The sequence below is a fragment of the Triturus cristatus genome, chromosome 1_2, assembly GCF_964204655.1.
Source record: "Triturus cristatus chromosome 1_2, aTriCri1.1, whole genome shotgun sequence".
Taxonomy (NCBI): domain Eukaryota; kingdom Metazoa; phylum Chordata; class Amphibia; order Caudata; family Salamandridae; genus Triturus; species Triturus cristatus.
The window spans coordinates 736311231-736338842 of NC_140580.1; the positions used below are offsets into that span (position 1 = coordinate 736311231).

Consider the following 27612-nt stretch of genomic DNA (forward strand, 5'->3'; position numbering starts at 1 on the left):
ATTTCATTCTACCCGGATTTTACCCAGGCAGTGCAGGATGCCCGTCGGAAGTTTACAGGAGTAAAGAAGAAACTACAGCAACGAGAGATTCCTTACTCCATGCAATATCCAGCCAAGCTCAAGGTCACTCATCATGGCAAGCCCCTTTTCTTTGGCAATCCGCAGCAGGTTGAGGACTTCCTGAAAGAACAGCCTTCTGCGGCCCCTCGGCGACACGGTCCTGTGACGGGATCGGGCTCCAGCTCTCCGACGTCTGCACCGGACTGATGAGTACCATTGTTCTGGTTCATGTTCTGTATCTCTCCCCCTTCATGTGTCTTTCCTTCTTCCTCGGCATTGCCTGTTCTCCCTCACTCTTGATTCTTCTCTTTGAGTGACCTGTACCTTGGCTGTGGAGCTGGGGGGATCATGTTTTTGGGAGGGACCGTTTCCGTTTGTCCAGTGTAGGACTGCCTTGGCCTTTCGCCCTCTCTCTATGATGTAAGGGGTGAGCAGACATTACTGTTTGGGGACCCGTATGTGCTGTCGCCTACTGTTAACGAGGTACTGGTCTGGACATTGACGACGAGATTCGCCCAGGCACTCCCCCCCTATCCCACTTAGACTCCTCCCCCAATGGGGTGATGGTGTGGTGGGTGAAAAGAAGGGATTGGGAAGGGCAGGTCTGGCACACCGGCGAGTCCCCTAGAGGGTATACCCCACTTTTGCGTATATGTTTGTTGTAAAGGGTGGGAGGGGGTCTGAATTCCAGCAGGATTGGGCTGCTGTGGTGGGAGGGGGTGGGATGGGGGTTGGGGATACCCGACATTATTGGGATGTCGGAGTGGGTAGGGGGGTGGGATTTCCAGGGACTGTTTTGGGGTTGTTGTTGGTCTTCAGCATGAGCACTGCGAAAATACTTGTTGAAATAGCACAGTATGCCACCCTTTCTAGACCAATACATCTATGGCCTTGTTGCCAGTTGCGCCTCTTAACCCATAATTCATTTATCGGCACAAATGACCCGCACCACACGCACTGAGCTGGGGGGGGGAGGACTGCTCACTGCTATTACCTGGAATGTCCGGGGCCTGGGGGATCCAAGGAAACGATGGCGAATCTTGGGTGCCTTAGACAGGTTGCATGCTCAGGTTGTATTTCTTCAGGAGACTCACATGGACCCCCTCCGCAATGCCACCTTCGCTGCCAGATGGGCTGCCCACTCACTTCATGCGCCTTACTCGTCTTATGTGAGAGGCACTACTATCCTAGTTAAAAGGGGAGTTCCCTATGTTCCCATAGGCACCACCACAGATCGTGAGGGTCGTTATTGTATAGCGTGGGGTAGGATAGGTATCGAGACTATCACCCTTGCCTGCTCTTATGGCCCCAACTGCGATAACCCGAGCAGTTTCATTGCTCTCTGGAACAAGATTAGAGAAGTGGGATCCACACACCTCATTTGGGGGGGAGATTTCAACGCTGTTTTAGACCCCGCCTTGGATAGGTCGAACCCATCTATGCACCATTACACTAATACACATAGATACCTAAGGGACATCTGCGACACCCATGATGTCGTGGATACTTGGCGACACTTACACCCGACTTCCCTGGAAGCCACGCACTGGAATAATGCACATGCAACGTGGGCCAGACTAGATTACATTATGGTGAATAGGGCCCTAGCCCCCTCCTTGGTGGAGGTGCGACATGTGGGCCGTACGTACTCCGACCACTCTCCGGTACTGGCCAAGTTCCGTCTACCCGATATACTGGGTAGACCCCAGACTTGGAGACTCCAGCCCAACATCTTACTTGATGAACTGTTTCGAACCGAATTGTGTCAAGAGCTAGAAGATTTCCTCTCCTGTAACAGGGGATCGGTAGACCGGGCGGCCACTCTCTGGGAGGCGCTAAAGGTCACAATACGGGGCTTCTGCATCTCTAAGAGCTCCGGGGTACTAAGGACCTTGCGAGATACATTACGTAAACTGGAAACTACACTCCACACCCTGGAAAAAAGCCCAGACTACGCCAACAATACAGATGCACAGGCAAAGTACCGCGAGACGCTATCGGACTACATGTCCACCGCTGAAAGAGAGGTAAATTTCCGGGGCAAGTACTTCAAGGCTCGTATGTACGGGGAAGGGGAACGACCCGGTAAATCTTTGGCAGGAGCGGTCCGCCCACCGCGAGGCTCTAATTTTGTGCTGGAGCTGGAGGGGGAGGATGGGACTCCTATACGTGACACGCACTCGCTTCTGGCGGCTTTCACTACACACTATTCCACGCTCTACTCTACTACTAGGGTCGGTGCACTGGACATGGACGACTACCTTAGGGAGCTCACACTGGGATGGCTCTCTGACCGTCAACGGGAGTTCCTGGCAGAGCCGATCGGCCTGGAGGAGGTTAGAGATGCGATCAAACAGATGGCTCCGGGAAAGGCCCCTGGCCTGGACGGGTTGCCCATGGATTTCTACAAGGCGTATATGGATATCCTTGCTCCGGTGCTCCGGGAGGTCTTCATGGAGGCGCATGAATCAGGCACGCTTCCTCCGTCAATGCAGGAGGCACTGATTACCTCCTTGTTGAAGCCTGGGAAGCCGCCTCAGTGTTGCGACTCTTACCGCCCTCTCTCGTTAATTAATTGTGACGCCAAAATCCTGACTAAAATACTAGCTAACCGGTTGCAGTTGTTACTGGGAGGCCTGGTGTTATCTGGTCAAGCGGGATTCATCCCTGGCAGGGCCACTTCCAATAATCTACGGACGCTATTCTCCATCATGCATAATGTAGACCCGGATTTGCCATTGGTGGCGGTTTTTTTGGACGCCCCCAAGGCCTTCGACTCTCTGGAATGGGACTATCTCCACTGTATTTTGCGCAATATGGGCATGCCGCTGGGCTTCACGCGCTGGATTGATCTACTGCATGACCGGCCGGTCGCTAGGGTGGGGTTGAATGGGCGGATATCGGACGCCTTTGTGGTGTCGCGGGGTACCCGGCAGGGTTGCCCCCTATCTCCGCTGCTGTTTGCGGTGGCGATAGAACCTCTAGCGGCCCGGCTCCGTCAACATCACCGAGACAAGGCTCTGCGCTGTCTTCAGCGAGAGGTCCTCATCTCCCTATACGCGGATGACATCACGCTCTACATACGTGATCCCGCTGCCAACCTCAACCCTATCCTCCGTGAGTTTATTCGCTTCGCGGGTATGTCTGGTATCCATATCAATTGGGGAAAATCCACTATATTTCCCCTGACTGCGGCCGCTCAGCCGTTCCCTCTGGACTACCCTCTACGGTGGGACAGGGATGAGGTTCGTTACCTGGGCATACTTCTCTCCCATGACCGAGAAGAGCTAATGCGGATGAACTATGGCCGTACGTTTGACTATGTCCAGGCATGCGTGTCTAGATGGATCACGCTGCCCCTCTCCTTTGCGGGCCGCTCTTCCCTAATTAAGATGGTGGTTCTTCCGAAACTCCTGTACCTTTTCATGAATATCCCATATTACCCTGGCAAGTCCTTCTTTCGTCTTTTGAGGTCTGAGCTCATTCTCCTGGTCTGGGGAGGGAGGAGGCTGCGTCTTCGTTGGGAGGTGTTGACTCGTCCATTCGCGCAGGGAGGGCTCGACCTTCCGGACTTTGAGATGTATTATCATAGCGCGCAGGCCCACTACATTCATCACTGGATTCGCCCCACTCCCTTCCTGCCGCAGACGGCTGTGGAACATTGGCTGGCTGCGCCTATCCCACTGGAGGGAGCACTACTCAGTACACCAGAGACGCATACGGCGTACCGCTCCACGATTTCGAGTTCCATTCTGGCGTGGCGATATATTGCGAAGATAGCCCGCACACCGCTGCTTTATTCTCCACTGCTTCCCCTGGCATACCATCCCCGGTTGCCCCTTTTACAGGAACAACTGTTTAAAAACTTTATGGCCAAATTCCACATTACAACATGGGGGGACCTCTATCATGACGGACAATTCCGTTCCCAATCTCACATGTTCGCTAACTTTGCACCCACTTTCATGGACACCTTCCTATATATCAGGCTTCGTAGTGGTATTCGAGCATTGACAGGGGAGTTTCCTAGTGAGCCACCCACGCTGGAACCCTTGCATCGGTTACTTAAGGCTACCACTCCGGCACACGCAGTCTCTACCCTATACCACTCGCTACGCACTACTCCAGACTCCTTGCCTTGCAGGGCACGTACCAAATGGGAGGAAGACCTAGGACTGCCCATAGATGACGAACTCTGGAGCTATTGCTGCTTACAAACCGAACAGATCTCCTCCAGTAGCAGGTTCAGGGTAATTCATTATAGGTTCTTACATAGGCTCTATTGTACTCCAGCACACATGCATAGGGTGGGCCTTCGAGAGGACGATCTATGCTGGCGCTGCCGCGCTCCGGAGGCGGACTTCCTTCACATGACGTGGGGATGCCGGGAGATTGCCGACTATTGGCAACAAGTGTATTCCGGCGTTTCGGAAATGATAGATGTCCCACTGGCACCCTCTCCGACGCAGGCACTCCTGGGCTATACAAAAACTATACAAAAACCGGTCCGCAGATTTGCCACTATCGCCCTTCTTATAGCGAAACGTCTGATAGCCTGCAGATGGGGACGGGGCAGAGCTCCCAAATTTAAGGATTGGATCGGAGATATGGTACACTGTCAGGATACTTTACTTCGATATGCTGAACTTCTGCCTTCCGCTTCTAGGCCAACTGACATCTGGGGTCCCTTACAGGCATATCTGTTGTCACACCCACAGACATAGCGAACCTTCCTGCCCGCTTAACCCTTAACCTTCCTAGACACCACTCCTGCGGTAGTGGCCCACCTTCTGTCCCTCGGCCAGGCAACACACGGGGATGAGAGGTGAGACGGTCATTGTGCGCGATTGCGAGGCGCCTCTATACCACTGATGCATGTTACTGTGGGAAGACCGTTTAAATGCAAAGTATTCAGTGGTTGATGGGTGGTGGTCATTCATACTGGCATGCTAATTATCCTGCTTCTTATGCCGCAGCCGGCCCCTGGAGGGTTGTAGGCAGGCAGCTGTGTTTAACATTCATTTTCCTTCTCGTATCAAGCCGCCGGCCACAGGATGGTTGTAGGCGTGGGGCTGTGTATTTCGTATTCATGCTGAATAAAGGTTTTGGAAACAAAAAAACAAAAAACAAAAAACTAGCATTCATATATTGTCCCAAAATATCCTTACTGGTGTATACTGTCATAGTGTTTGTTTAATTTGGCCCAAGTCTGTCTTATAAGATCAGCAATCAGGAGACATGGATATCTTGACTTTAAGAAACTTGAGCACACTACACAACACTCTTGGTATAATACCTGTAGTATCCAGACATGCTACTCATCCTGGGCAATTTGTGAACCAAACAGAATCATTACTACTTACCTGAAGCCGTGACTCTAAACCGGAGTCACGGCGGCCTCGTCCAGAAGGTCTTGCCTCTGTGTTCTTTATCCCGGCCAACAGACTCCACAGTTTATCTGTCTTCCGGACCCTTGTTCTTTGACCCCTCCTCGAGTCTCGCTAAGCCTCCGACCTTCAGGTGCAACGTCCGTTGTCATTTCCACCACCATGTCTCCTCCAGCGTCTTCCGACCTCTTCCCAGCTGTCGTCGATTCAGAAGAGCCCGCCAGTCCTCCTTCTCTGTCAGAGCGCGGCCCACCCCTGAATCCAGCCACTCAAAGAAAGGGTGTAGAGGAACAAGCAGGTCACATACCAGGAAAACACTAGCATGTGTCTTTCTTGTTCCTCCGGGGTCCTCGCTATGGTCCCACATGTTCATCTTACTACAGCTCCTCTTTTTTATGGTTTATAGAAATGTTGTTCTCTTACTAACTCTGTGAGGTGCCTAGATGAGAAGGAAAGAGTATTTTGTGCAAAATAGATGTATTCCCCATAGCTTGTAATATATCACATTCTTGAGAGACTAATTTTGCTCCTGTGGCGTGCGGCTGTTGAAAATTGATGTTGTTTGTGCTTAGAAACAGGAGTGCAGACCAGAATTTGACCACTCACGGAACTCCACGGCATGTTGCTGAGTTTTTCGGTAGCTGCAGATCTCCATAGACTAAAACTCCGCGAGCTCTGCCCAGCCCTAGTTAAAATCCCGGCACAGTATCCTATTTCTGTTGTAAATTCTTTTTTGGCTTCTAGTCCTGGAGATAGTACTTTTCAGCTTGTTTGTCGAAATTACTCTCAGTACCATTACAGTTGTCCTACAAAGCGGAAATGTTTCTAAGCCACTATAGCTCCCACTCCCTGGTCTAGGTTCATAGGCAGGCCACTATGTTCCAATGTAACTATCTCCCAACATTTGCTGGAGTCATTTTGTCTTAGTGCTCGTAGCAGCCATTCCTAGACTGCCCACAAACCAAGCCACATTCAAGTCATCCCTCAACCAATACCACCAACTACTGGAAAAAGACAAAAAGGAATGCCCTAGCCCACTGCATCAAAAAGAGCTACACCCACAGCAAGGAATGCTGCAGCCTCATCAGAAAGCTCTCCCACCCCTCAGCCACTTAAAACATTTCTTCCCCTTCTCAGGAACTCTGCAACTCACTGATGGACTTCTACCATGACAAGGTATTCATTATCTACAAAAACTTCGAACCCCAACCCACCGACAGCCTCTCCACTCCCACGGATGCTAACATCAATGCGTTCTCCAACCCCCTGCTCAGCACCTCAGACCAGCTCACCTCACAGATCACCAGAGCCATCATGAACTCTGTCCACTCAGGAGCACCCAGGGAACCCGGCCCTCACCACATCTTCATCCTAGGAAGGAAGATGATCAGCAGTAAGCTCACCTCCATTTTCAACTCTTCTATAACCATGGCCTCCTTCCCCAAGGTATGGAAGCGTGCAGAAGTCAAACTCCTTCTCAAAATACCTTCTGTCGACCCCGGCAAACTCAAAAACTACTGCCCCATCTTGCTGCTCTCCTTTCCCACCAAAGTCCTTGAAAAGGCCATCAACCACCAACTCACGCAACACCTGGAGATCAACAACCTTCTGGACTCCCCCAGTCAAGATTCTGCACCAATCACAGCACCAAAACTTCCCTGATAGCTGCCACTGCTGACACTCAGAACCCTCCTTGACCAGGGAGAAACAGATGCACTGATCCTCCTCGACCTCTCAGCAGCTTTCGACACAGTTTCCCACCACACCCTTATCAAGAGATTGCATCACATCAGAATCCAAGGAAACTTCCTCAAGTGGATCACATCCTTGCTCACCAGAAAAACCCCAAAAATCCACATACGACCTTTCACCTCGAAACCAAGAGCATGATCTGTGGCATCCCAAAGGCTCGTCTCTCAGCCCCACACTGTTTAACATTCACAGGACCTCCTTAGCCAACATCGTCAGATCCCACAGAATAAACATCATATCCTATGCAGGTGACACCAAGCTGATCCTCTCACTATCGTAAGACCCCCATCACCACGAATGCCAACTTCCACAGGTGCATGATGGGCATCGCAGACTGTATGAAAAACAACTGCCAAAAACTCAATCCAAACAAAACGGAAGTGCTGATCTTCAGGCACAACACCTCTCCCTGGAACGACTCCAGGTGTCCTACAGTACTCGGAGCAGCACCCATTCCGACAGACCACACATGCAACCTTGGCATCATCCTAGATAGCAAGCTCACTATGAAAAACCAGATCAACGCAGTTTCTTCTGCCTGCTTGCTAACTCTTCAAATGCTCCATAAGATCTTCAAATGGCTCCCTGTTAATACCAGACAAACCATCACTCAAGCCCTAGTCACCCGCCGAATGGACTACAGCAACGCTTTCTTTGTAGGAATCATATTGCACCTCCTGAGGAAGACTGCAGATAATACAGAACGCAGCAGTCAGACTCATCCTGGCCTTTCCAAATTGACGCACACCACCCCCCACCTCAAGACACTACACTGGCTCCCTATTCAGCTGAGATGTCAATCCAAGATGCTGAGCCACACGTGCAAAACCCTTCACAATCAGGGACCTGCATGCATCAACCACCGCCTGAACTTACACCAACCCTCCAGACTCCTGCACTCTGCCTCCCTCGCAACACCCCCCTGCATCTGCCAGAGTAACAGCGGAAGGCACACCTTCTCCTACCTTGCCCTTTACCTACGGACCTCATCCTCTCTTTTGAATTTTTAGGAAAGAACTCAAGGCCTGGCTGTTCACCTGATCGGGGCAGCCTCTATCAGCACCCGGATACCCTTATGAGTGATTAGCCATGCTCAATAAGTCAGCTTGTATTGTATTATATTGGGCTATCAAGTGTCTTTTAAATATATTTATCTTTGTTGATGTTACCTGCCACACTTTTATTGGACATACCTTTTTTTTGAGTTTATTAAGGTTTGTAATATTTTTAGTGTTTTAGATCTACTAGGATATATGCCCCGAGATAAGTAAGCAAGAACATTTCCACTTTCCAAAACTCATTTTTGAGAATACCACGCTGTAAATTGCCATTTAGAATACCGTTTACTTTACCTATACAGTAAGGTCCATGGAGATCTGAATAGCTTGGTCACTCTAGGTCAACCCCTTCCTGATTTTACGGCAGTCACACAATAAACTGTTAATCCATCAATTTGTATCTCTTCTAAGGCCCTGAAAGCAACATATTTCAAATGTTTTGATGAACCTAACTCAGTTCTTGTCTTCAGGTTTTTGTCTCACGCTGGCGATGTTGCAGCTAACCAAGCTGGTTGCCCTCAATTTTCCTATGGAATGGCATGAACTGCATTATTTAGACATTCTTGTTGATCTAATCATGGATGTAGGAGTCACACCAAGGATTCCTGATGATTTATTCCTATGGCTAAGGTTTCTAATTATGTACAAAAAAGCTGTAGCTAGCCAGTTCTATGATTGAGCCTTGTCCTTAAATTAGGCTGGTGAGACTGCTATATTCTTTGGCGTGATGTGATTGTCTTCACCCCACTGTGAGGGTTCACATTCACCCTCAATTTGAGCAGGAGGCAAGGTTTTCTGATACTATAGTGGGGCTCTAGACAGACCTAAAAGCGATATGAGTACAAGTTCCTCCTTGGAATTTCCTCTTCTTAATCGTACTAAAAATTGTTGGGTAGGGTTACGTGCTTGTGGTTGTGGCTTTGATGCCCCATGTTAATAAAGTCTGTAAGAATTGCTTATATCATGGCTCTGACAGGACAACAGTGTTTCTGTGGTTTCTTTGTTTATCCCTAACTTCCTGTCCAAGAATCTGACTGACAGGAGGTCATGTGAAGAGAGATTTTCCAGGCTTTAAGGGGCATATTAACAAGGCGGCGCTATAAAATTATCCCCGCTTTTGCAGCCGTTTTCGGTCAAAAAGCGGCGATAATTGTATCGCCTTATCAGCAAAGACACGCTATCGCGTGTTTTGCTGACTTAGCGCCCGTTTCCAGCATGCCTAACTTTGCATCGCTAATGAGATGCAAAGTAGGCGTGGCTGTGAAACTAACCAGGGAAAATATCGCGAAGGCAGCTTTGCGATATTAACAAGGAAGGGTAGCGATTATTTAAATTGCGTTAAGTATGCCTTAACGCAGGAACTTAACGTCTGTTAAATTCCTGACTAAGGCATAATTAACATGGGGGGTGGATTCTGTGGCTAAACCCACAGGCCCTATCATCTAGCATATCGCCGTTTTCCACCATGGAAAACGGCGATATCCACACTATCTCTGGAATTTTTATCGCCTCGGCGATGCGCGTTGTTGATAACGCGCTAACCGGGCGATAAATTCCAGAGATAGCCAGCGATAAATATGCAAGCGCTAAGCGCGCTTTGCGATATTTATCGCCGGCCCTTGTTAATATGCCCCTTAGTACTTCCATGATGTTTCCTCTGTTCAGAACATCAAGGGAGTCCCAAGAGGCTGAGAGAGCACTAAAGACGATATTATTGGTGCACTGATGGTTTATGACCAATTAGCCTCCTGGGGCGATGGGACATTTTCTTTACCACGTTTAATTATAAATTTTTTACTAGAATGCATACGGGAACTTGTTGAATTATGGCATTCTTTTATAAACTAAATCATTGACGGACTTTTTTATCCCTAACATTTTCAGCGTTTTTTGATTTTCACCATTGCTTGTCTTTCTTATTTAACTAGGGTTTCCGTCTTCTCCTGGCCAGCCCCAGTGCCTGCTACCGGCTGTTCCGTGAGAAGCAGCAGCTAGGCCACGGTGATGCTGTCATGTTTGAGGGTAAGAAGGCTCCTTTGTATTTTCAGCCGTTACTGTCTGAGAATTTTTGCCATATTTATTCATTATCACGGCAGCTCGTTTTGGTGCATTTTTAGTTCTGGCGTTAGTCAAGACTTTTTGATTTGACTGAAAATATTTGCATAATATTCTTATTTATAGGGACTTTCAGCCAGCCTTCTTCATCCACTGGTCTGTTTTTGTGTCATTCACATTTTTCTTCAGACCTCTACTACATAGAACATGGGGCAGTGGGTAAACCCACTTCAGAGCAATTGGTGGCCTTCACTGTGAGTGACAGCATTCTGCCCTTTCACAAGGAGAACATTGATGCTCAAAGTAGGTCATTTGAGTGGTAGGGACTATTTTAGCAATAGGTGCCTTTTGAGACACAAACAATTATTTTTGCACTTGGCCAATTTTTTTTTAGAGTGATACAGGCCTGACAACTTTACCAAAAATAACGTTTTGCTAAACGCAAACAAGCACAAACAAACTAAACTAACATTGAAAACACCAATAGGTCTGGGTGTATTTTCGTTGGTTGGCCTTGGTTAAGTGCATCAGCGCTGCTATACAGTGTATTTCGGTGGAGGACTGCAACAATGCTCCATAGACTGAGCTTCATTTCAAGTGCCGAACTGTATGGTCAATGTAAAGAGTGTGTCGGTTTTGTAGGCGATGAACGGAGGGGTAATCTGATCCTGTCATGTGTAACTGCACATTAACATGGAATAGCGGTATCTAAAGGTACAAAGATCCATGAAAAAGGTGTTGAAAACTTGTCTCCTGACCTCTGTTTGTGTGGTAAAAGACACCCATAACTGGATGCAGTGGTCACTTCAGGCACCTGGACACTGTTGCCTCTGCACGGCTACACCACTGATAAGTATTCACCTGGCATGGAGTGGAGGAGAAAGCATTGAGAGATGAAGAGAATCTTACAATTTTATGTTGTGTATTGTTGATAGAATGGGAGTTTATAGCGTGGACTGCATGACAAGTGTTTTGGTGCCATTCATGGTGACCAAAATGGTGCTCTTTTCTATACCCACTGAACATCACCAAAGACTGTATACAGTGGTCTATGTCCACACATGGACCAGGGATTGCTGCCAGTGTCTACTTTTTAACTCCTTCGCTGCTAGGCCTTTTCCCCCCTGTGCTTAGCCCTTTTTTGGCTATTTGGGGTAGTTCGTGCTTCAGCCCCTGTAACTTTTTAACCACATAAGGTATCCACGCCAAATTTGCGTCCTTTTTTCCCAACATCATGGCAATTCTAAAGGTACCCAGGGTTTGTGGGTTTCCCTGGAGGGGACCCAGAAATTAGCCAAAATACAGCTAATTTTTGTTTTGTTTTGGGAAAAATGCGAAAAAAGGGCTACGGATGAAAGCGTCTGTTTTTTTTCCTGCAAATGGTATCAAAAAAGGGGTTGTGGTGCTGAAATCACCATCTTCCCAGCTTTCAGGGACAAGCAGACGTTTGTCAGAAAATCTAAACCTTTTACACAGTGTTGGCATTTTTCTGGGACATTACCTATTTTTGCTATTTTTTGTGCTTTCAACCTACTTCCAGTTAATGGTAGAAATGGGTATGAAAGCAATAATGGATCCTGGAAAATTATACATTTTGGAAAAGTAGACAAAATTCTGAATTCAGAAATGGGTCATTTGTGTAGATCCTTCAAGGTTTCTTTATAGAAACTAACAGTTAAATATAGGAAAAATTGAAAATTAGTTGAAAAAAACAGCCTTTTGTGTCAACGTTTTCACCTGTAACTTCTTCTAATTATGACAGCTCTTTCAAAGCAATATACTGTTACATCCACTGGCCCTTACTGGTTGTGGGGATATATAGTACTTGTAGGTTCACCAAGAATCAGACGAACCCAGAGCCAAAAACTGAGCAGTGACTTGCAATGGTTTTTTATTATGTACCAGGTATATAGCAATTATTCTGGGAAAATGTATACATGGAAAAATCGGTATGAAAGACACCTATGTATTTCTGAAATGGGAACAAAATATAGAATTTAGAAACAGTAGATATTTGCACATTTCCGAAATTGGGAATACTCATACTAGCATGAGAATTATCGATTATTTTTCAAAATTACTTCTTTTTTACACATTGTCTTTCATTTGGAAGGCAGAAATGCATCAAAAGTCAATAGGTAATAACAGATGCTTTACAAATCTAGCTTACCCTAAGTCTCCCGATAAAAATGGTACCCCACTTGTGTGGATAGGCATAGCACCCACAACAGGAAACAGCGCAAAATGCAACGTGAACACACCACATTTTCACAATGAAAAATTACCCTTTTTTGCAAAGTGCCTAGCTGTAGTTTTTTTACCTTAGCTCTACGGGCACCTAGGGAAACCTAGCACACCTATACATTGTTTTAAACTAGACACCCAGGGGAATCAAGGATGGGGTGACTTGACTGCCTCTCACCAGGTTCTGCTACCCAGAATACCTTGCAAACCTAAAAAATTTCCAAAAAATCAAATTTTCCTCACATTTCTGTGGTGGAATGTTCTGGAATCTGTGTGGATCCACAAATGTCCACCCATCCCGCGTTCCCCAAAGTCTTTCAAGAAAAATGGTACCTCACTTGTGTGGGTAGGTGTAGTGCCCGCGAAAGGAAACGGGGCAAAACGCAACGTGAACACACCACAATTTCACAGTGAAAAATGACCCTTTTTTGGCAAAGTGCCTAGCTGTAGTTTTTTAACCGTAGCTCTGACGGCACTTAGGGAAACCTAGCAAACCTATAAATATTTGAATACTAGACACCCAGGAGAATCCAGGATGGGGTGACTTGACTGCCTCTCAATAATAAATCACACACTGAGAAAGATACGGAAAGATCCAGATAACAAAGACTTGCAGATAACCCTGAGGGAAGCTAAAAAATCACTAAAACAGAAGAAATGGGAGAAACAGAAAAATAACAAGCATTGGCATAGCCAATAGGTCTCGTCTTTGGGACCTTATAAGTGTTTAGCCATGCAACAGTTGCATAACTAAATACTTATAAGGTCCCAAAAGTGAGACCTATTTGCTATGCCAAGCGGCCTTGAAGCCGCAAAAGTGAAAGTGATCGCGATTGCGATCAAACATCAAAGAGGCCATGCGGCCGGCCGCGAAAGTGAAAGTAATCGCGGTAAAACGCGGCACGCGCGCCCGCGCACATGCACTGTAGCTCTAGGCTGGCCTGGTAGCACTTTTTGGAGCCCTCTCAATAAGTCTCGCCAGACCAGCGCATGCGCTGGGTCAGGCGAGACCTAAAAACGATCAACTATGGGCAAAATTATTCCACGAACCGAATCAAAAAAATAGCTCTAACTTCTGGAGAATGATTAAGGAAATCAAAAATCCAGACCATCGTGGCATAGACTCAAACATCACAGAAGAAGCGTGGACAAACTATCTAGCTAGGCACTTCAATAGTGAGGATACAACCAAAGAGGAAGTGCCAAAAAGCTTAAGAACGGACGATGCGGCGGAAGGATCAGGTTATTATCAAAGAGAGAAAAACAACAAATGTAGTACCCTCCTCTCGAAAACGAACGACTCAAAGAATGACGTAGACATCTCTATAGATTTGGACCCACAGGAATCGACTATTGGGACAGATGACATCAGAAGGCAAATAGCGAAAGGAAGACCAACAGGAGCTCCTGGACCCAACGGCATACTACCAATGTTGTACAAAAACGATGTAGAGTTCTGGAGCGTCGCAATAACACCTTTATTCAATTACGCAAAAACAACTCAGATACTACCCGAGTCATTGCATGGATCAATAATTAGTCCAATTTATAAACACTCGAACAAAAAAGACCCAAAAAACTACCGGCTGATTGCGTTAATTGATGTAGAAGCAAAATACTTTGCAGGGAACATACTAGAGGAATTAACCTCATGGGCCACAGAAAACTCAGTAATCCCGAACACCCAAACAGGATTCCGTCAGGGTCAAGGAACAATCATAAACATCATGGCCCTGACTCTACTGATGGAATCAGCAAGAGAAAACAACAAATCTTTATATCTCTCTTTCATCGACTACACTGCTGCGTTCGATCATGTAGATCGCAACATGCTATGGCAAAAACTGGTCAAATGGGGTATACCTGCTCACCTTTTAAATGTATTGATAGCACTACATTCTAACACCTGGATTAAAATCAAACTAGGTGCAGGCACACACCTCTCAAAACCCATAAAAACAACAAAGGGCCTCAAACAAGGCTGTGTTTTAGCTCCAACGCTATTCAATCTCTTCCTAGCAGACCTACCTGGCGAACTAGACAAAAGCTTCTGCCACACACCAAAGCTAGGGAAGACCACACTATCCAATCTGCTGTACGCAGATGACCTGGTGCTTATCAGCCAGACACCCATAGGTCTCCAGCACCTGCTAAATACTACCTACTCCTTTTCAAATAAAAATGCTCTGCAAATAAACTTCAATAAATCTAAAATAATGGCAGTAAATTACAAAAAAAAAGGGAATACAACTGGCATATAAATGGAGAACGAATGGAAAATGTAACAACTTACAAATTCTTGGGCGTAATACTGGACTCGAAGATCACCTTCAAACCTCAGATGGACTCCCTGCGAGGCAAGGGAATGGCAACCTCCCTTGCCTTAAAAGCCTTAAAGACAAAACTCCCAGATTTGACCTTTTACCCGCTCCTTCAAGTACTTTGTGCAAAACTACAACCAACACTCACCTACGGGAGCGAACCCCTTCAAGGGAAAGATGGCACCCTCTTGGACATAGTCATATCGAACTCCTACAGGCTCATCTTTAACCTGCCAAAACAAGTCTCCTCTGCACAAATACGACTGGAATTTGGCATCACGAAACAAACTCTAGAAAGACGGTGTGCATACGTTGTTGCCTGGCACAAGATACGCAATGCCGATAAAGATTCCCTAAACTTTAACATCTGGAAAGAGACTCTTCGGTACCAAAAATCATCAGCGAGGAAGTACTTAATTGACTCTCTTGAAGTGCTGGGCCATCCGACTTTTGGGGCAGCCCAACAGACCACGTGACGTTTAAAAAAACAGCCAAAAAAGTAGTAAGACTTATTTCCACAGTTGAAGATAAGGAGGCCCTGACAAAAAAAGCACACGGCTGGATAACCCTTAATAACTATGGATCAATGCAACCACAGGCATACCTTAATGTTGGCATGAACCTAAGAAAGAAAGAAACATTTTTAAAACTGCGCCTGGGCGTAATCCCTGTATATCCTCACTTACCGCCCTGGATAAGGAAAAATCTTCAACCACAATGCCGCCTGTGCAAAGTCGGAAAGGAAGACACTGTCCACGCAGTGTGCATCTGCCCCAAATTGAAAGATCTGAGATGCAAATTCCTGCGAGTCTCCTTCAAAACTCACGGTATCCGGACATGTAGACAGCCAGTCAAACTTTGCTTCAATCCCAGCAAAACAAAATTAAACTGTCAGGTCGTAAAAAAATTTGAACTCGCTGGGGTCAGATACATGAGAGCCTGAGGACTGTTGATTTTAATAATGGTATACTACAATCTGAATCACACTGGCAAATTCACAGGACAGAGAGAACTTTTAAACATTTTCTGGTTAATTGTCCTTGCTATTTTTAAATTCCTTTTATAACGTTTTTATTCGATTTGTAAAGATTTTAATTAATCATGCACAAATAAAATACTTACTTACTTACTTACTTACTGACTGCCTCTCACCAGGTTCTGTTACCCAGAATTCCTTGCAAACCTAAAAAATTGTCAAAAAAACACATTTCCCTCACATTTCTGTGGTGGAAAGTTCTGGAATCTGCGTAGATCCACTAATTTCCACACACTCCGCGTTCCCCAAAGTCTTCTGAGAAAAATGGTACCTCACTTGTGTGGGTAGGCCTAGTGCCCACAACAGGAAACGGCGCAAAATGCAACGTGGACACACCACAATTTCACAGTGAAAAATGACCCTTTTTTTGGAAAGTGTCTAGCTGTAGGTTTTGTACCCTAGCTTTGCTGGCACCTAGGAAAACCTAGCAAACCTATACATTTTTGAAAACTAGACACCCAGGGGAATCAAGGATGGGGTGACTTGACTGCCTCTCACCAGGTTCTGTTACCCAGAATCCCTTGCAAACCTAAAAAATTGTCCAAGAAAACACATTTTCCTCACGTTTCCGTGGTGGAAAGTTCTGGAATCTGTGTCGATCCACAAATTTCCACCCACCCCGCGTTCCAAAGTCTTTCGAGAAAAATGGTACCTCACTTGTGTGGGTAGGCCTAGTGCCCGATGAAGGAAATGGTGCAAAATGCAACATGGACACAGCAAAATTTCACAGCGAAAAATGACCCTTTTTTGGCAAAGTACCTAGCTGTAGTTTTTTAACCCTAGCTCTGCCGGCACCTAGGGAAACCTAGCAAACCTATACATTTTTTAAAACAAGACATGCAGGGGAATCTAGGAAGGGGTGACTTGACTGCCTCTCACCAGGTTCTGTTACCCAGAATTCCTTGCAAACCTAAAAAATTGTCAAAAAAACACATTTTCCTCACATTTCTGTGGTGGAAAATTCTGGAATCTGTGTGGATCCATAAATTTCCACCCATCCCGCGTTCCCCAAAGTCTTCCAAGAAAATGGTACCTCACTTGTGTGGGTAGGCCTAGTGGCCGCAACAGGAAACGGCGCAAAACGCAACATGGACACACCACAAATTCACAGTGAAAAATGACCCTTTTTTGGCAAAGTACCTAGCTGTAGTTTTTGAACCCTAGCCCTGCCAGCACCTAGGGAAACCAAGCAAACCTACAAATTTTTTAAAACAAGACATGCAGGGGAATCTAGGAAGGGGTGACTTGACTGCCTCTCACCAGGTTCTGTTACCCAGAATTCCTTGCAAACCTAAAAAATTGTCCAAAAAAACACATTTTCCTCACATTTCTGTGGTGGAAAGTTCTGTAATCTGTGTGGATCCACTAATTTCCACCCACCCCGCGTTACCCAAAGTCTTCCGAGAAAAACAGTACCTCAGTTGTGTGGGTAGGCCTAGTGCCCACGACAGGAAACAGCGCAAAACGAAACGTGGACACACCACAATTTCACAGTGAAAAATGACCCTTTTTTGGGAAAGTGCCTAGCTTTAGTTTTTGTACCCTAGCTCTGCCGGCACCTAAGAAAACCTAGAAAACCTATACACTTTTGAACACTAGACACCCAGGGGAATCCAGGATGGGGTGACTTGACTGCTTTTCACCAGGTTCTGTTACCCAGAATCCCTTGCAAACCTAAAAAATTGTCAAATAAACCACATTTTCCTCACATTTCTGTGGTGGAAAGTTCTGGAATCTGTGTGGATCCACAAATTTTCACCCACCCCACCTTCCCCAAAGTCTTCCAAGAAAAAACGGTACCTAACTTGTGTGGGTAGGGCTAGTGCCCGTGACAGGAAAAGGCGCAAAACGCAATGTGGACACACCACAATTTCACAGTGAAAAATCACCCTTTTTTGGCAAAGTGCCTAGCTGTAGTTTTTGAACCCTAGCTCTGCCGGCACCTAGGGGAACCTAGCAAACCTATACATTTTTGAAAACTAGAAACCCAGGGGAATCCAGGATAGGGTGACTGTACTGCCTCTCACCAGGTTTGGTTACCCAGAATCCCTTGCAAACCTAAGAAATTGTCCAAAAAAACAAATTTTCCTCACATTTCTGTGAAGGAAAGTTCTGGACTCTGCGTGGATCCACAGATTTCCACCCACCCCGCATTCCCCAAAGTCTTCTGAGAAAAATGGCACCTCACTTGTGTGGGTAGGTCTAGTGCCCGCGACAGGAAATGGCGCAAAACACAACATGGACACACCACAATTTCACAGTGAAAAATGACCCTTTTTTGGCAAAGTGCCTAGCTGTAGTTTTTAAACCCTAGCTCTGCCGACACCTAGAGAAACCTAGCAACCTTATATATTTTTGAAAACTAGACACCCAGAGGAATCCAGGATGGGGTGACTTGACTGCCTCTCACCAGGTTCTGTGACCCAGAATCCCTTGCAAACCTCAAAATGTGTCAAAAAAACACATTTTTCTCACATTTCCGTGGTGAAAAGTTCTGGAATCTGCGTGGATCCACAAATTTCCACTCACCCCACGTTCCCCAAAGTCTTCTGAGAAGAATGGTGCCTCACTTGCTTGGGTGGGTCAAGGACCCATGACAGGCAAGGGCTCAAAACCTATTGAGGCGACATCAAAATTACCTATCACAAACCAACCTGGTTTTGCAAGGGGGGTTACATGAGTTTTTGGACCTGGGCTTGACGGCCATCTAGGGAAACCTACCAAACCCACACATTTCTGAAAACTAGACACCTGGGGTAGTCCAGCGCGGTATGGCTTGCATGGGTCCCCTAAAGGTTTCCTACCCAGAATCCCCTGCAAACCTCAAATTTAGCTGAAAAAAATCACTTTTTTTCTCAAATTTCTGTGGGAGAGAGTTCTGGAATCTACGTGGATCCACAAATTTCAGCCCACCCAGTGTTCCCCCAGGTCTCCCTATAAAAATTATACCTCACTCGCGTGGGTGGGTCAAGTACCCGCGACAGGCAAGGGCCCAAAACCTATTGAGGCGATATCAAAATTACCTATCACAAAACAACCTGGTTTTGCAAGGGGGTCCCATGAGTTTTTGGCCCTGGGCTCAGCGGCCATCTAGGGAAACCTATGAAACCCACATATTTCTGTAAACTAGACACCCGGGGGAGTCCAGTGAGGTATGGCTTGCATGCGTCCCCTAACGTTTTCCTACCCAGAATCCCCTGCAAACCACAAATTTAGCTGAAAAAAATCACTTTTTTCTCAAATTTCTGTGTGGGAAAGTTCTGGAATCTACGAGGATCCACAAATTTCCTCCCACCCAGCGTTCCCCCAGGTCTCCCGATAAAAATGATACCTCACAAGCGTGGCTGGGTCAAGTACCCGCGACAGGCAAGGGCCCAAAACCTATTGAGGCGACATCAAAATTACCTATCCCAAAACAACCTGGTTTTGCAAGGGGTGTCACCTGGGGGAACGTTGGGTCGGAGGAAATTTGTGGATCCAGAAATTTGAGAGACAAGTGATTTTTTTTCAGCTAAATTTGAGGTTTGCAGGGGATTCTGGGTAGGAAAACGTTAGGGGACCCACGCAAGCCATACCTCGCTGGACTCCCCCCCCGGGTGTCTAGTTTTCAGAAATGTGTGGGTTTGGTAGGTTTCCCTAGATGGCTGCAGTGGCGGGGGGCCAAAAACTCATGGGACCCCCCTTGCAAAACCAGGTTGTTTTGAGATAGGAAACTTTTGATGTCGCCTCAATAGGTTTTGGGCCCTTGCCTGTCGCGGGTACTTGACCCACCCACGTGAGTGAGATATCATTTTTATCGGGACTCAGAGACCTGGGGGAATGCTGGGTGGGAGGAAATTTGTGGATCCACATAGATTCCAGAACTTTCCCACACAGAAATTTGAGAAGAAAGTGATATTTTCAGCTAAATTTGAGGTTCGCAGGGAATTCTGGGTAGGAAAACTTAGGGGTACCCACGCAATCCAAACCTCGCTGGACTCCCCCGTGTGTCTAGTTTTTAGAAATGTGTGGGTTTGGTAGGTTTCCCTAGATAGCCACCAAGCCTGGGGCCCAAAACTCATGGGACCCCCCTTGCAAAACCACGTTGTTTTGTGATAGGTCATTTTGATGCCGCCTCAATAGGTTTTGGGCCCTTGCCTGTTGTAGGCACTAGGCCTACCCACACAAGTGAGGTACCATTTTTCTTGGAAGGCTTTGGGGAACGTGAGGTGGGTGGAATTTTCTGGATCCATACAGATTGCACAACTTTCCACCACAGAAATGTGAGGAAAATGTGTTTTTTTGGACAACTTTTTAGGTTTGCAAGGGATTCTGGGTAACAGAACCTGGTGAGAGCCAGTCAAGTCACCCCATCATGGATTCCCCTGGGTATCTACTTTTCAAAAATGTATCAGTTTGCTAGGTTTCCCTAGGTGCCCGCAGAGCTAGGGTTCAAAATCTACAGCTAGGCACTTTGCAAAGAAAGGGTCAATTTTCACTGTGAAAATGTGGTGTGTCCACGTTGAGTTTTGGGCCATTTCTTGTCGGGACCACTAGGCCTACCCACACAAGTGAGGTACCATTTTTCTCTGAAGACTTTGGAGAACGCGGGGTGGGTGGAATTTTGTGGATCCACACAGATTCCAGAACTTTCTACCACAGAAATGTGAGGAAAATGTGTTTTAAAAAATTTATTTTTAGGTTTGCAAGGGATTCTGGGTAACAGAACCTGGTGAGAGCCAGTTAAGTCACCCCATCCTGGATTCCCTTGGGTGTCTAGTTTTAAAAAATGTACAGGTTTGCTAAGTTTCCCTATGTGCCGGCTGCGCTAGGGCCCAAAATCCACAGGTAGGCATTTGCTAAAAACAAATCCATGCCTAGTCGGCTTTCTGCTGCCCTGGGGGGATATTGGGGGGTGGGGTTGCCCTGATATGCCCCCAAGGGGGGCAGAAACACTGTGGCTATATTTTTGGTGGGTGGGGGAATTGATATGCCCATTCTGGGCAGCCCCCAACCCCACGCATAAAAAAAGCCAGCTTAATCGTTGGCGTCTAGTGGGCTTTTTGAAAAGGCTGTAATTGTTGCGGTTGGGGGGCAGATTAGGGGCTACTGCCCCATCTGCCCCCCAGGGGGGCAGGAAGGCTGTAATTTTTGTGGGGGAGGGAGTGGGGGCATGGGCATGCCCGTTTTGGGCAGCCCCACCCTAATTCAAATTTGCCCCAAAAAAGTCCCTGGCGACTAGTGGGCATTTTGCCCCCCCCCCGGGGGTGCAGATTGGGGGCTGAAAAGCCTACTAGACGCCAGGGATTTTTTTGGGCAAATTTTAAGTATGGTGGGGGGCTGCCCAAAACGCGCATTCCAATGCCCCCACCCTAATTAAAATTTGCCCAAAAAATCCCTGGCATCTAATGGGCTTTTTGCCCCCACAGGGGGGGGCAGAAAGGCTGTAATTTTTGTGGGGGAGTGGTGGGGGCATTGGCATGCCCATTTTGGCCCATTTTGGGCAGCCCCCACCCTAATTCAGATTTGCCCCAAAAAATCCCTGGCGTCTAGTGGGCTTTTTGCCCCCCCTGGGGGGCAGAAAGGCTGTCATTTTTGCTGGGGGCGGGGGCATGGGCATGCCCATATTGGCCAGCCCCCACCACAAATTATAATTTAAAACAAATCCCTGGTATCTAGTTGGCTTTCTGCCCCACGGGAGGGGCAGATTAGGGGCAGAAAGACTGTTATTTTAGCGGTCGGGGTTGGGGACATCGGCATGCCCATTTTGGGCAGCCCCCACCCTAATTTATTCTGGCAATAAAAAATCTCTGGCCTATAGTGGGGTTTTTGCCCCCCCCGGGGCTACTGCCCCCTTCTGCCCCCCAGGGGCGGCAAAAAGACTAATTTATGCCGAATTTATTTGGAGGGAGCAAAGGCCCTTGCCCGAGAGGCCGCTCCCCCCTCCCTGGTGTCTAGTGGGTGGATCCCTGCTTGGGAATCGCCCTCCTGGGGCAATCCCCAAGCAGGGATCCACTGGGGAGGGGTACCATTCCAATGATACCCCTCCCGTCTTTCTACGTGCCCGGGTGGCTGAGATAGCCACCTGAGCACATAGAAAGTGAAACTGAAATGAGCCTAAAGGCTCATTTCAGTTTCGGTTTCTGTGCAATGACGACAGCGCGACGTTGGCGTTGATCGTCATTGTACAGAAACCAGGGAGGGGGCCTTGGGAGCTGGGGAAGCTCTTCCCCAGCTCCCGAGGCTTTGGGGGAGAGAAGGAAATCCCTCTACTGTCTGCAGCAGAGGGATTTCGTGCCCCTGTCCTCATGACGGAAAGTTCCGTCTTGAGCACAGAGGCACTGACGCTCATGACGGAACCATTCCGTCATGAGCATCAAAGGGATTAAGATAAAGCTGCTGCTGTGGAAGTAGGTAAGGAGTTGTTGCACATGAACACATTAGCACACGTGTGTACACATGTGTACTGGCTGAGTGTATGATTATCAGCTAGCTCAGCCCAGTATCACAAAAAGGACCCTTTAGGGATTGGTGCTGACTTGGTGTAGGCCTTATAATGTGAGTGGCCATTCATAGTGTACACCTTTAGTACCTAATGAAAAGCCTGTATGCTCAACTGAATTATACATTATGAGCAAAATATATGCCAAAGTACAGTTTTGCCCTACCTAGTCTGAGAAATACAGTTTAGGTACCAATCCTTTGGTAAAAATGTAGTTGGAGTGCAGATTCAAATCACCTTTTTGATATCTGTACTCCTTATGGCATAGATTTGTCATATTTTCTGTCTCAGCTCATAATTTGATTCCAGGCCTTTGCACCCCGCCCCCTTCCCACCCCCTTGCTGTACCAAGTCAATGGGTCTGTTAGCCAGCAGGAGGATCCAACATAATAGAGCTGTTTGTCAGGATTTGGACTTGTTCTTGGGAAAAGGAAAGGGTGGGGACAAAATGTGTGTGTGGTAATTATCTTTCACACTGTGCCTGGCCTGAGAATGCAGAAATAAAGGAGGACAACCAAAGCTTGGAGAACATCACTAAAGGAGCCTCCCGTTAAATGTTTGGAAGGAAAGGATCAGCCAGCTGTGGCAATTGGAGGCAACCCTGAGACTCTCAGGGAAGATCTTTCAACAGACCATGAAAAGCCAACATGTTAAAATGACTCAGAATGTTGTACCGGAGGGTTGGGCTGGGTTAGAGGCATGATATGCCATCCTAGGATTGCGCAGAGGTGCCTTGCTTCTGCAACTTTCAACCTCCAATTAATAACCCCTGCACAAGAGAGAGACTGTTTCAAACGTTGTGGGCATGAGAGGGACAATACCCATGGAATTTCCAGCAGAAAGGAGAAGGCACCTGACTCCACTGCAAGGATGGACTTAGGACTTCAGTTGGCACCCAGGAAGTAGGAGGGTTTCTTAAGGGTCAGTGAGGTTGCCCCCTTATGCCTTCTGAGGGACAGTAATGAACCTCCTTGGGGTGACCCTGATGGGTTCCCCTGGATCTCTTGTGGACTGGTCCTGCAATTGGGTGACCACCATCAGGAAGGTGGCCACTGACTCTGGTGTTAACTCACTGGTGCCCTGTAAGATGCCCAAAACCATGGGGTATGGGTAGTGCAGCGTGGAGGGTATTCTGCTGGTGAGCTGCAGAGAGGCAGCCTAAAAGCTCCTGTGTGAAGGTAGGTACCAGGAGCCCAAACAGAGGACTGGTGTTACCACATGAACAGTGATAAATCAAGCTCCATGAAGAGAAGTAATTTAGAGGCCAGGAGGGCTGAATTATCTTCTTCTGGTGACAAGAGATTGACACAGGAGTAAAACAAAATCAGGGTTGTGTGAATTGCCCAAAAGGGTCGGAGAAAGCACCATAAGAAGTTTGCTCCCCTAAGGAACCAGTCATGTAATAGAAAGAATCCCCTCCTGGGGGCAAGATTTTGTCACTAGGAGTAAAACAAAACCAGGATTGTGTAAATCAGCCCAACAGGAATGAAGAAAGCAGCCGAAAACTGTAATCCCCTCGGGGGACAGGGTGTGAAATGGATTTGATTGAGCTCTACAGCAGTTTTCTAAAAAATACCTCGACGATGGGCCACGGACAGGGAGTCAGGACGATCATGTTTAAATGAGAGTGGGCATGCATTGAGCTCCTCCCAAAGAAGATTCTTGACCTCAGGGACCCCATCTTCAGTGGCCAGTTGCATGAGAAACTCTTCTGGTGGCCTCCATCTCTCAGATACAGAAGGAAGTGAAATGACTGAACATCTCCTCACTCCAGTGGTGAGGCGGTGTGCTTCTACCTCTGCCTGTGCCAGAGTCTATAGGGAGCGGGGAGCACATAGTTGACCCCCCTCCTGCCACCACTGACCATGGACAGAAGAAAGAAGAGAATTCTGGCTCCTTGCCAGCACATAACAGTTGTTCCAGCAGCAGGAGCTGGGTAGGGTGTGCGCCAGTGGGCTCCCCGCGGAGCCCCAACATTTGGCACACACATGGTGCCCCATGAAAGGAACAGAGGAACCCAGCCTCTCAAAAATGAAAAGTGCAGTTTGAGGTTGCTGTTTAGAAACGGAAAAACAAAGCAGCTTGCAGAGCTGCAAAGCCACTCATGAAAAACATTCAACACCTCGATTGCAGGAGCACCCCTTGAGCAGTGGTGGCCAGCACAGGTAAGAGCGGTGTGGCGGGGTAGTGGTGGGCGGGATGGAGAGGTCAAAGTTGACAGACGACGTGTTAGTTAAAATTAAATAAAAAATCAATAAAACCACTTGCCTTGCTCTCGCTGCAGCGTCGACTCGGTGATGCAACGAGCGCAAAGTAAGTGGTGTTATTTATTTTTTTATTTAATTTTAACTAACCTGCCGTTTATCGACTTTCACTCCACCTTCCTCCCTCGCACTGCCTCACCACTTGTACCTGTGCCAGCCGCCACTGACTTTAAGCCCTTGGGAGCGGCTCAACATTTAAATATTGTTCACTGTAGTGTTCCAGGAAAGGCAACGGAATGAACCAATGATTTAAAAGTGTTCTAGGAGATGCCAGGAGCATTGCAGCCCCATCAGAGCCCCCACACAGCTTTCCCCAAAGTGGTCCTAAGTCTCCACAGTGATTATATTAATGCTTCGGGGAGAAGCTGGAGTTGTTTTCAAGCACTCCTAGAGCTTCTGCTTTTGCTCAAAGGCTCTAGAGTGTGGGGATTCCAGTTGATTGCTCCTAAAGCTGCATGTTAAAGGTGAAAGCAAGACCATTGCACCCATTATATTTAAAATATAATATTTTATTGATCATAAAAAAATTGACAACAACATGTTATGTGGTTTATTTAAGGTTATTATAATATTGTGGCATCCATAATGATTTTAATGGTGTTACATTAGTTTGGTATGTTCTACCCTTATGAGAACAGCACCCCCTACTTTGTGTTAAGTATAGGTGGGCATACTGTGGTTTTAAGGTTCAGGACTCACTAGGATTGCAAACTATATTAGGCAGGTGTCAATGTAGATATTTCCATCTGCCTATTTGTAAATTATATCTGTAAATTATTGTGCTTCTGTCATTAGAATGCGTAATAAAGTACTTTTCCCATTTTTAAGAGAAAGCACTGAATGAAAAATAATTTATCAAGTGCTGTGTGTTGTGAACAACAAGTGATAAAGAAAATAAGGATACCCCAATATGTGAACCCGGGGTGGTAAGCTGTTTAGGGAAAACAATGGTTCTGGTGTGGCCTAAAGGTCCATTCAGAAGTGAACCTGTGGGGGGCACTATGATTTAGAGAAGGAAGTTGAATCGTACACGGGAGCGGTAAGTAATATACAGAGGGACATGTAGGTCAATATATGACAGGTGTTTATTCCAGAACAATAGTATTCAGGTGCTCACACAATAAGAGACAATAAGCGTGGCGTGAGAAGTGAGGGTGATATTAAAATAAAGACATCACATTGACAACAGTAATAGGAACTCCTTTTAGAAATTTTTTACAGAGTGAAAGGAGTTCAAGTTGTAGGGGTCGACGGATTTTCGAACTCATTTATTTGACTTCATCATCAGGACATATATAGGTGAGCAAGCTGAATTGGATTAGAATGCTGTTAATTAATCATCCGTGGTGGCCAGCGCCTGTTAACCACTGCGTTCCTCTTTACGTGAGCGCGGGAGACTGTAGTGCTGAATTTAATTTGCCCGATACAGGGCGGGCTGCTGGGCACTGCGAGGCATCATTCAGGGCCAAATAATTATTTAGAAGAGTCCAGGGCACAGACTGAAGACCTGGAGACGTAGAGCGGGACGTGTCCTTCTGCTGCAGTTGCCTGCGCTGAGTGCGAACAACAAGTGAACTGCTTTACGAGCCCATACCACCTCCCGAGTAGGCCTTGAACAGTTCTGCTTTGAAACCCTGAGAGAGACAAGTACTACAACATGGTACTTGATTCCCAGTAGATGGAATGTTGCAGACTTATTATGCAGAAAAAAATCACATCCTTTTCAACGAATAACTCAGGGGCTTATTTATGAGCCCCTTGTGACACTTTTGCGGGCCGTTGCGTCACTTATCGTGACTCAGCGGTGGCGTAAATAATGCGCCACATTGCTCCATATTTACAAAGTGATGCGTCTAGGCAAATGCGTCACTTTGTAAATACCTGTGCCACATTATACCTGCGTCAGGTATGTATGCAGGGTGAGCGTTCCCCTGCTAGAAATGGTGTAGTGAAATCTATCAGATTTCACTGCACTACTTCTAGGACGCCACTGCGTCAAAACCTTATGCCTGCCTCATAGCAGCTATAAGGGTAACGCAGTACAATAGGTATAGACCTCCCCATGCTTTGCTGGAGTTGCATTATGCTTACAACACTACTACAGCATGAGCTCCATGTCACAAGGATTGACAGATACGTCAGGATTCCTGACGTATTTGTCAATCCTTGTGACATGGAGTGCTGTAGAGTAAATCCGGCGCATCCATGTTGTCGCAAGGAGGGCGCAGTGAAAAGTGTTGCATCGCTGTTTTACTGCATCGATGCAGAACTTTTCATAAATGAGGCCCTCACTTTTTTACAGATGTCTTTACAACATGCCACTTTGTGTGTGGTTATGAGTGCATTTCGTTGAGTTGTGGTTTTCTCTGTGAAACATAACAAGCCAATTTCACTATTTTTAGGTTTTGTTTTGTAACAATAATGTCACTGTGTGTTTTTTCAGGGAATACCTCATTCAGTATACGAAGGGATGATAATAATTATTTACATTTGCACTTTATTGTGGCAAGTTGATGTGCCTCGTGTCACAGTTAGCCACTAGATGGGGTTACTTGAATGTATTTTGTCGCCTGTCTGTTTAAGAGGGCTGAGTTGAGGAAACTTGAGATACAGACATGGTGGGAAAAGTTGTGTGTATATATAGATACATATATGCAACTACAGTAGACTTATTTGTGAGTCCATACATTCAATACGTATATGCAGAGATTGCAAAGGGGTCCACTATTGCCCTCAAACTAATTTGCTTAGAAATAGCAAATGTCCTATAATTTACTAGCAAACCAGATCCGGGCTTATACTGCTGTTTATTCTCGAATCTTGATGTCGAGTAGTGCAAAACGTCGGTACTTTTTTTCCCTGCACTGATTTAGAAAATTAAAACCTGGTGGAATTTGTATGAGGAAAATGTAACATTCATTCTCAGTTTTATGGCTCTCCTAGTTGGTAAAAAT

The 27612-nt window shown here is 46.6% G+C and overlaps 1 protein-coding gene across 1 annotated transcript in view; it reads left to right on the forward strand.

Moving 5' to 3' along the window:
• Positions 1-27612, forward strand: part of LOC146867922 (protein-arginine deiminase type-1-like) — a 468509-nt gene that overhangs the window by 428228 nt on the left and 12669 nt on the right. Inside the window, exon 13 of the mRNA XM_085608649.1 lies at positions 10186-10279. Coding sequence (XP_085464775.1) covers positions 10186-10279 — 94 coding nt within the window. The remainder of the gene's footprint in view (positions 1-10185; positions 10280-27612) is intronic.